The following is a 10,977-nucleotide window of genomic DNA, read 5'->3' as shown; positions in this document are numbered from 1 at the left end:
TATTATAATTAATAACAGTCTATACACCTTCAATGCACAATTTTGGTCATATTTTATGATCAATGTACCCTTTAGTTAATAGGTAATCTGTATATTTTTAGTTGTTATTTTTTGAGTTTACCACAAGGTGGCAGCAAAGTACTCCAAAGAGTATATTTGTCAAATCTCACAGATTCATTTAAAACTCACCAAAAAATACCTAATGACAAAAATGGGAGCTTGCAGTTAATATTATACTATTTAATTAAATTTCTTGCCCGTCTTAAGCATTTTTTTGCCAATTCATTTTGCATTTGTTAGAGTAACCTCACACAGGTGGTAGATGCTTTTTACTCAATTCAGGGATGAAGATTGTCTGAATATTTTTTAACAGTATTACACAGCTTAACTTCTCTTTTTTAGGCATGTACTTACACTGAACAGCAGGTGGAACTTCCTTTTTCTTTTTTTTTTTAAATCATTAACAGATTGTCAGACAGCTCTATCTCAGGAACTTAGAAGTCCTCACTCGACACATCACGCGCAGTTAGTTTGAGCTTTGAAAACACTTCCCTATGTTTTTTGAAAACTGTGTTTAATATTAGATGTAGGTAGCAGCTATTCTATGCTCCTGCTCACTTCTTTTAGACAATACTAAAAGAAAGGTAGCTGATGAGTCTTTGTGCCATAAAAATGTTTTTGTTTACTTTGCACTTGTGTATTTTGCCCCCAACTGTGGATTCAAAAAGTAAGCAGTAAGTTTATCTTTTGAAGCACAGACTCTGTAGAAAAACTCTTGGGGTTCACTAATTGAAAAAAAGGAGATATAATACCAGCCAAGTTTGAATATTTTTATATACAGATTTTCTGAAAATGAACAGAAGTATAAAAGCTCCATACTGTACACATCAGTCAGTTTGATACATCACAAAGAAAACATACAGCAGATCTCTGGCCAACCCAAGAAAAATGTGGATTGATTTGAATTCAGCAAACAGCAGAAGTCCCGAATGAACTCACAGCATCTGCATCCAAAATCACCACGAGCAGAGAATCATTTAAAAAGCTTTATTTCTATAATTGAGCGGCAGGCTGTGCGGTCCATAAACTGACACTTCTTATGATGAGCCATTCTTTCTGGCTGGCAGTGATGACAATTCGTACGCACTCAATATCAAAGCCTATCTTGTGGTCCACACTGTTAACCTCAATGTTTCCAACTTTAAACTCCCCCAGTGTGATGTAGGATGTGCACTGCCTGCCCTGTTTGGTGTCCACAGACTTCTGGCCCACTTCCAGAGCTCCGTGGTGAAGAATGTCATTTTGTCTGTCTTCCGTGCCTGTCAGGATTTTAATTCTGGTGATTTTTGTTGGTTTGTTAAAGATTATGATAAAGAAATCTCCAGTGCACGGAGGCTTCCCCCAAAAATACTCATCAACAATACTGCTGTAAGCCTTGGTGGCGTCATAGTTTTCAAAGACATTGATGTTTGTGTAAAGGCTGGCAGGGGGGTTGTCGGGAATGTCTATGGAGTCTTCCTCAAAGTCATCGTCCTTCAGCTTGTTCTCGGCACCTTTATAAGAGGAGTAGTAGCCCATGTGCTGGAACAGTGAAGGCTTGAAGCGGATCACGTCCTTCTGTGCCAGCAGGCCTCTGAAGTGGATGAGGAGCCAGTCGCAGGGCATTTCCTGGTAGAACATGAGCAGGAAATGAGCCAAGCGTGGCAGGTCTCTGGAGTGATACAGCTTCCCGATGTAGCCCAGCTTGGAGAATTCCAACATCACCCAGTAGGAACCTTCTCTGGAGGTGATCACCTTCTTCAGCGCCGTCAGGAAGTTCCTGGAGCAGCGCACATCGTCCTCTAGCATCATGTAGAAGTCGGAGAGGTTTGTGCAGAAGTTGAGCAGGAAAGCGTAGTCCACGTTCTGCTTGGAGCGGAAACGGACCCTGTCCTCTGGGTCGTTGTAGTTCCTTTTCAATCCGTCCAGAGACGGATAGTACTCCTCTGGAGCTTGGATTACTAAGAGACGTCCAGCTATGATGTGGTGTGCAAACTTCCTGGTGATTTCCTGCACCAGGTTCTCACACCAGACCAGGTCGAAGTCCGCCAGATGGACGACAACCACAATCTCTTTCAGTTCCTCGTAACTGGACTGATCAAATATGGATTTGATCGTTTCCAGGAGGTAGTTTCCCTTTTTCCTCTTGACCGACGACAAGCCAATGGTGAGATACTCTGTGCCAACAGTGAAAAAAAGGTAGTTCAGTCAGTAAATGTTTTGCTGTTCGAAGTAAAAATGAATTCAAACTGGTGTCTGGTAGAAATGCCTACTTTTACGTGGTAAAGGAAGCCCCGCAAGGTAGCGGTACGTCACGTTAATGGTCCCAGAGAAATTGGACAAGTCTCTGAACGTGTGCACGTATCTTTCAGAGTTCGGAGGATGGATCAGCGTCTCTCCTAGTTGTCTTTTTTCAGCCTCCTAAATCACACACAAACATGCAAACACAAAGAGTAACACCTGTAGGAACACTTTAGGCAGAAGAGTGAAAATTTCAAAAAACAAAACAAACAACAACATGATTAAAGTTACCAGCACATATCCATCATCCATATAAAGGTTGAAAAAGAGCAGAAAGGCGATGAGAAAGCCGAGGAAAGGGAAGATGGATCGTTTCCTGAAGCACCTCATCTTGTCCATGGACTTCCACATTACCCTCATGATCACGTCTCTCACTGCTGAACATGACAGATAAAACAGAAATTTAGACATCAAAAAGCAAATAAAACTTTATGAGAGCTTGGCAAAGTAATTTCGGTTTTATTTCAATCCTTCTGAACACTGGGATTACGACATCGTTATGAAGGATTAGTGGAAGACTTACGGTAATAGAATAACAAGGACTCGTAATCTGTTTTAATCAGGAGCTGTAATTTAATTTGTGCATTGTGAAGACTACAGAGCAAGGTATGCTGACCTCATGTTTAACTGGAAAAGAAGTCCTGAAAGTGCTGATAGGAGTTGCCAGTAAACCATTTTGTAAATTTACAACATTTTTATTTATTTTTGTTAATAGAGCTGCTTTATGTAATTTATCTTTCCAAAAAAGCCCAATACTCACATCTTTCAGATTCTTATGTGACAATGTTTCCACCTCAGAGATTCTCTTTTTTTAAATTCTTTAATTAAGAACAATACAACATGAAATATAAAGAAGGAAAACACATAAAGGAAGAAAATCACAGGCAGGGCAGAGTTGGTAAAGAAAACAAAAGAGGGGTAATCGTGACTGCTCGTAGTGAGTGAGGTTGCTCAATTTTCTTTCTTTTAAGACAAGCGGAAATAAAAAAATAATAGGAAGATTTCTCAGTTCAAACTAAACTCTGTGTTTGCACTGAATAAACTTCAAAGAGCTTTTCAGAAACTTGTAACATTTTAAAGGATTTACAATTGATTAAATCATTTAAAAATGACATATGTTGTATTAAATAAGGAAAAATCTTTATTGCTTCTAGTGGTAGACGAGCAAACTATAAATATAACAGTAAGATGTTATCACCTTCTCTGGCTGTTATGGCTGATGTGTTATCACCTTTTTATGCATCTACCAGTAACATTAGTATTCATTTGAGATGTTGTTGCCTGGCACTTGACATGTTTATGGCCAATATTTACACTCTTGTTGCCAACGCCACTAATTCCAGAGAAAAACCTAACCAAGGTAAGTCTTTGTGTGCTTTGGCTTTTGCTTCTTTTTTGCATTAAAAGGTGTGAGCCATAGAAATACAGACACTAAAAAGCTTTGTGAAGCAGAGGGAACTGTAAAGTCAGATGGTAACCCTCTCTGTTGTCAAGCTAGTAGCATTTGATCCATTCGTACTGTCTGTGACCTGGGGATGTCCTTTAACTCCCACATTAAGCAAATCTCTGCCTATTTTTATCCGCGTCACATTGTCAACTCTGCAGACAGTCTGTGTCAGAGTGACACTGAACAGTAAATGCCTTCTTTTCTATTAGACTGGACTGCAGTGATTCCATACAGTACTGTGCAATTTCTTGACCCGCCCCAGATTTCTTCATATTGTGCCTCCACACAGGCTTGTTATTTGTGGTCTTGTGGTAGGTGGGCTTGAGCAATAGCTTTCCAGACTTTTTTCTTTGGACATTGACTGCTTTTTCATTTTCAGAGGACTGTTTTTTGTTTGTTAAGCCATTTAACACTGACCTATGAATTATTCAGTCATAAAAAAATAAACCAAATGAAGGGACGAACTAATGTTGTGTCTACACGTGAAAGACAGCTCAGCAAAGGACCAATTTTTAGATCGTGTCTTTAAAACTTTGTTACTACAAATCACAAAGACACAAAGCATCAAACATCATCTGTAGGACCATCAACACCACAAGTACAGTATCCCAGAGCCGGATAGTGACACTATCATTAACATCTACAACAGTAGTGATCCTCAAAGCTGTCCTGTGTATGTCCTTAGGATGTTTGATGTTTGAGCCACCACGCTATGATACACTGTGGACTCATCCTAAGTTCTGTCTAGTCTCCTGTAGCCTGCGTTTTGTCCTTTTTCTCATTTGTGGTTTCTCTATGCTCTCCCTTCTGTTCTCATTCCCATCACACCCAAACTGTCATGGCAGAAGGATGCCCGTCCTCGAGCCGGGTTCAGCCGTCGGTTTCTTCCTGTTAAAAGGGAGTTTGTTTTTTTTCTTTGCACTGTCACAGAGAGTTTGCTCATAGGAAAGCTGATCACTGCGGTCCTTTCTGTAATATTGTGGGATCTTTACTTTATAATATGAAGCGCCTGTTCACAGTCGCTATACATGAAATTGACGTTTAAAAAATCCAATTAGTGCAGCTTTAAAGGGGCATTTCACTGAGAAATCAAAAATACATGTTTTTCCTGTGGCCCGTGTTACTATTGATCCAGCTTCATTGTTTCATTGAAAAACTCTACAGCCATGTATCACTCTCAGAAATCCTGACCCAGGAAAAATCCAGAAACTCAGTGAACAGTTTTAAACCAGTGTTAAGGGTCGACTTGGGTCAGAGTGATGTAAATGGCATTACCGGATTGGAATGCGAGGCTCTAGCAGCATTTGACCCTATGTTATTGTCTGTGACCTGGGCTGTCCTTTAACCCCCACAGACTGGAATGCAAGGCTCTGTGTAGGAAAAAAATCTAATAGGAATGACAGTGTCTATGTGCATGTCTGCAACTGAGTACACAGGAGCCATTTCTAACTAGAACCAGTTCACTGCTACCATCCCATGACACTTTCACCCACACAGAGTGCCAGCTGCTTCCATTGTTCCACAGAAAAAGGAGACATCTCTACAGCCAACATCACCACAACTGGGTAACTTCCACGAAACAATATAGATGCATAAATAGCACTAAAGGCCAAACCAAAAACATTTATTTCCAATTGTTTGAAAGTGGTCCCTGTATCAGGACGAGGTTATTTAATAAAAACACTACCACTATGACTTCATGACAGCTGGAACTGAGAATTTTTAAAGCTGGCTGAGTAGCATCAGTATTACACTGATTCCTTGTTACAAGGCTGCTGCGCGCTCTGGTTTAGATTCATGATCAGCTGACCTCATGGTGCAGGCTAGCTCAGAGACTTTTTGTGTTCCAATAGTTTCTCCAGCAAAAAGGGCTCAATGTTCATTTTGGCCACACAGTTTTTGAGCCATTTTTACATCAAACTAGGCCTTAAGGGCTTAATCAAAAAATAATAATTGCTGGTTTTTGCAGCCCTGGAGTATCAATCACAAAGCTGGAAGGATATCCATCTTTAATTAGATTCTGATGAGCTGCTCAACATGACAGATGTGGCCAATGGCAACGGCACAAATAGGCTATAGAAGGCTGATTTTGAAGGTTTATCATTGGATTATGCAAAATGGCTGCTATTAATGGATAATTTCTGTCATTAATCTACCTGCTTGTGCGGGGGTCTGTCGGTCATCTGTTTAGCTTGCGTGCAGAGGGAACACACGCCCGGTGATGTTTCAGAAGTCATTAAACATCAGTGACATCTCTTGAAAGAAAACAAACGCTCCCAGCCCTGTTTGGGGTGATATGTGCTCAGTGTCTTCTAACGAAAAAGAATCACCCCGGCTATACAGTATGTCCTATTTGGAACCTCATCTAAAAAACAAAACCTAAGCATCCCAGGACACGCTCTCTAATTTTGATGTTTCGTAACACGAAAACGCAGCATTCAGTGTGAGAAACCACAAGCTCCCCGGCGACAGGGACAATTTTGGCAAAGGCCTGCTGCTGGGCCCAATAACTGAATAAACAACTTATTATTCATTGTGTTATTCATTGCTTGAGTTCCATTTTAGAGGTGGGGGAGAAAAAAAACAAAACATCTGCCATCTGCCAGAGAAATAAGCCATTTTATGTTTCTGTCATGAAAAAGCTCCACGGCGGCACCTGAGAGATGCAGCGGTGAAAATAAGTGGAAAGACAACGACGGCTGTAAGTCAATATTATGAGCGTCTTCCCTAAACCACCTCCACCTACACACCAACTCGCACAGGAACCGTCGTTTTAGATAGAAGCCTGTGAACATCAGATATTGAGACAATGAAAGAATATCTAACAAGGCCAAATAAGGGCCACATGCCTGCGCTGCAAGAGAAAATACTAAGAAATTAGATTTTTGTTTGCTTTCTCTCAGTGAGTCTAAACAACAAACAGGCCCCTTATAGGTCACGTACATTTATATGGAAATGAAGGTGCGTCTGTGAATAAATAAGCGCCATTTGTTAGTCTGTTTGCTTTAGTTTAAAATGTTTCTCTGCCAAGTTGTTATTTTTTTTCTCCCCCTCAGCAAATTATCAGTGCGTCTGCCCTGTGAGCTCATTTCTAGGACTGAAGTCATTTTAGATTAGAGCCGGAGAAATAATAACAGGTAGAGGGGAATACCAATGAGTCCCAACGTTAAAAATTGTTATGCGTCCTAGGAGGGCTTATCTTAAGTGCTGCGCATTAACGACGGTCTCTCCAAAAACAGAAATGAGGGGGAGATTTGTCCTGCTCAGTAATATTTTTGTTTTACAAACACAACAGGAAAAGAGCAAGAACGGCGGTAATTTCCTTTTTTCCTGACGTGTTTTCTTAAACCGACGGAAAGAAAGGGAAATTGCTGCAATGCGTAAAGGTATTAGAAGCCAGGTAGTCCTGGCTAAGAAGTATAGGTTTTTGGAGGAAAAGTACATTTTTCAAGAAACTAAATACAGTGTGGAGACATTTTACATAGTCCCGAATTGTTCTGAGAAGTCGGAGAATTGCAGCAAACTTTATTAAATTAGAGTGACTGCTATTGAACTGCATATTCAAGCTGCCAGAAATCAAAGCCATTTTTTATAGCCCAGCTGACAGGGTTTCAGTTTTTCCTCCTTATGTGTCTCCTTTCCAAATGGGATATATGTATCTGTCTATGCATATATTGTCTATACTGCGATCGCTTTCTTTTTAACCCCAGTCATTAGAAAAAGCAGGGAAAGATTTACCAAACAGGTAAATTGATATGGAAAAGTGAAAAAGACCACAGCTTGCCTTTGCAGCTCCTAAGTTTTGCAATTTCAAGCTTGCTTGATCTTCTTCAGGGAGCATCAAGAAGTAGTTTCTTTACACTACTGATATCTCAGTTTCCATTAATATTTAAAGGGATAGAGTTTCAGGAAAACAAGGTCAAAAACTGAGGCAGTTTAGGTCAGCATATGCCACCTTTTACACCCCATAATGGATACTATGTCAAGACGCAGGATACACTAGTTTGATTAGGTAGGTTCCTCTGAGAGTGAGGGTTCTGTGAGACACTGTTAATGAGCTACACTATATGGACAAGAGTACTGGGCTATCTACAGGAGTTGCTCAGCCCTATAAACTCATGCCACAGAGCTCTGGTGGAGAGTTTTTGAGCCAGCAGATCGTTGGTGACTTTACACACTATGCACCTCTGTAACTTTATATGGTCTTCCACTTTATAGCTGAAGTGGCTGTGGTTCCTCAGTGCTTCCACCTCATAATATCACTTACAGTCGATCGTGGAATATTTAGAAGAGAAGGAATTTCACAAACTGTCTTGTTCCAGCGGCGGCATCCTATTACAGTACCAAGAACCATGATATTAGGCTGGTGGGTATTTTATACCTCGATTTACAACTTTTTTGTTTTGTATCTGCTTGTGAAAGACGCCCGTTTGCATTTTTTTCATAAATTATAATGTTAAGCTTTTCTATTTCTTTTCCATATTGATCCTCTTGGCAGATGCACAGGTTATCACAACACATTGTTTAAATATGGAAAGTATGTACAGTTGATGGGCCCTCTTTGAGCTTCTGCAACAACAGCTCTGTAGTTTTCAAAGATATGAAACCTTTTGGCAGTATTTTAGCTTCAGACCAAAATATGGAGCAAATATGAATCTGACATAAATATTAGAGCTTTTTTATTCAATATATTCTCTGTTTCAAACTCCAATGTGCCTAGTTCTTCATTCCAACTCTGGCTAAAATGAAGATTTAGAGCTTCTTGAAAAAAAAAAAAAAAAAAAAGAGTCTGATTTGGGGAATAATTTGGAAAATTGAAGGCCTGAAGCCTGTATGAAAGTTATAGGAGCAGAGCTTGTGAAGCTTTAATAAGTGAGTGTGTTGTGAAAAGTGCTGTGAAAGTGTGATCAGAGAAAATAAATGAGAAATGCTTTGAATTCAACGACTCCCATCTAGGTACCCTTCAGCAAGGCACTTAATCCCCATTAGTGTCAGTAGCAGCACTAGGAGACTGTGATTGTACTGGGAGGCTCCCAAGTGGGAACGCGTGTAACTGTGTGAAATGCTGAAACAGAAACCGCTTGCTCAGCAAAACTCTCGCCTGTATACATTTAGACAGGAAAAGATGGATGAGATACTTGTTGCAGCAGAGAAAGTGCTGAGAGACTCCACAGGGATGCATTCTTATACATGACAGCTGGCTCATTATTGACTCGATGAACACGGATGATTTAAAATAATTAATGACACTAGCAGAGACTGTACCACATCTGCTGTGTAAAGACATCCATCACAGATAGCTCTCAGCCACATTTACCCCTCCTTTCAGCTCCGTGCAAACTGGGCTTTTGGACGACGACAAGGAGCGGGGTACAAGACACGGTGGTAAGTTAGAAAATTAAAATGTATGTACTAAAACATGACTCAATTAAGAGTGGGTGTTTTTCCACAGGTCAGTAGTGAACTACATGCACAAACAATCACGGGAAGAAAAAGAACTACACTGGGCAAAGTCAGGAAGCCAGAAAGACCCTGAGGGAGGGTTTGGAGGAAGAAAGTGGCTTTTACAGCTAACTGTGCCCAGGTGTAGCTCATGAAGCTAATTACCCATCAATTAGCTCCTGCCACACAAAGCAAGGCACAACTAAAACAGAGCAGAGACAGCTAGCGCCTGGATGATCGTCACACTTCAGCTTTAAAAAGCAGTAATGAAAGAAAAGTACCGTATAACCCAGTGAAGGTGCACCATTTTATCTTTAACAGGTTTCAGAACAAAAGTTAAAGTCAAAACACATCTCCTCTGTTTTATTGCCAAGCTTTTTTTTTTTTCTTTCCTGCTCTCTATTATCATTGTGTGTTTTAAGGTAGGAGCTTCACTCAAGGTACATGTCTGAGATCCTACTTAGATAAGTGTCTCATGGGTAAGTATGCATTTCAGCAAAAAAGAAAAACTGGAATCTTCTTTCATTCTTTGCTCTCTTTGTGAATAGAGGTAAATGCAATAAACGCCCTCTCAGGGAAACGATAACGGCAACATGCTACTGTCGGCAGACTTGAGTCATACTTGTTTTTCCTCCTGATTCAGTCGTTGCAGATTCCCTAGATGTGAAACTCCAAAACCGATTGTTCATATTGTTTATATCAATTTGGATGATGGCTGCAACTGATAGGATTTATTTTCGGATTTTGTTTTTCTCCCCCTGTTATTTAATTTCCAGTGAAACAATCAAAGTGTTGTCATTTAAAAATGTCTTTAATAACTGTTTTAAGTCTGTTTTCTTCACGCTGTCTTCATTATATTCGAACATTTAGTCAGTGCAAAACTCATGTGACACGAGAGATGAATGTGAGCATGTGACTCCGATAAAAGCCATTTGCCGCAGGCGGATATCAGTCAACAAGGCAAATATTGCCCGATACTTGTATTCAAGCTTGTTCATTCCTGGAACATCAATTAGTTTTGTCACAGCCCCCGACTGGGTAATGATGTCATTTTTCAAGCCCAGTGTATTTTCCCTCACATAACAACCTTTTTCTAAACACAACAAGTCAGTTTTAGTGCCTAAACCAAACAAAGGTCCTCAAACGAATGCAAACCACAGTCTGCTGGTTGAATAACCAACTCATCCCACCTCCACCACCATCACTCCAACATTCTGGGAATGGGAGCGTTAACTTGGTATGTCCAGACACCACCCTCCAGAGGATATCTTGTGTGTAACAGCAAAACACATGACAAAATGGCTTTATGGTACCTTACTACTAATAAAGTTGAACAGAATGCAGTGATTTTGCAAATCTCACATATTTTACTTTCAGACAAAAAAAAAAACCAGACAATTTTAGATTAGGTCAGTGACAAAATTGGGTGTAAAAAGATGTTCCTAGAGGGGGAGAGTTTCCCAGAGTTAAAGATGGGCAGAGATTCACCAATTTGCAAAAAACTGCATTTACAAACTGTGGAGCATTTTAATTGTTTCATCATCTTTCTTCTTCCGATTATCAAATTCAGTGGCTGTTACAGTCTACAGTACATAACATCTGGAAAAATGTCTGTGTGCAAAGGACGAGGCTGAAAACCAATATTGATTCTGTCGTGGAAATCACTGTGTGGACTCTTCCACGCTTCCAGAAATTATTGTCCATGAACACGGTTCACTGTGGCGTCTACGGATGCAGTTTAAAGCTCT

At 40.1% G+C, this 10,977-nt stretch overlaps 1 protein-coding gene across 7 annotated transcripts in view; it reads right to left on the bottom strand.

Moving 5' to 3' along the window:
* Nucleotides 1–816: 816 nt before the first annotated feature.
* Nucleotides 817–10,977, bottom strand: part of LOC100693195 (alpha-1,3-mannosyl-glycoprotein 4-beta-N-acetylglucosaminyltransferase C) — a 76,307-nt gene continuing 66,146 nt past the window's right edge. For 4 of the 7 annotated variants that reach the window (XM_005459936.4, XM_025908556.1, XM_025908557.1 and 1 more), the window contains exons 3-5: nucleotides 2,572–2,717; nucleotides 2,313–2,460; nucleotides 817–2,216 (exon numbers count right to left, since the gene is read on the bottom strand). In XM_005459936.4, the coding sequence (XP_005459993.1) occupies nucleotides 1,054–2,216; nucleotides 2,313–2,460; nucleotides 2,572–2,700 (1,440 nt within the window). In that variant the 5' untranslated portion in view covers nucleotides 2,701–2,717 and the 3' untranslated portion in view covers nucleotides 817–1,053. The remainder of the gene's footprint in view (nucleotides 2,217–2,312; nucleotides 2,461–2,571; nucleotides 2,718–10,977) is intronic. The other 3 variants (XM_025908560.1, XM_025908558.1, XM_025908559.1) reach the window with 1 other exon arrangement.

Source organism: Oreochromis niloticus, linkage group LG7 (assembly GCF_001858045.2).
Source record: "Oreochromis niloticus isolate F11D_XX linkage group LG7, O_niloticus_UMD_NMBU, whole genome shotgun sequence".
Classification (NCBI taxonomy): domain Eukaryota; kingdom Metazoa; phylum Chordata; class Actinopteri; order Cichliformes; family Cichlidae; genus Oreochromis; species Oreochromis niloticus.
This window is presented reverse-complemented; position numbering and strand designations above follow the sequence as displayed.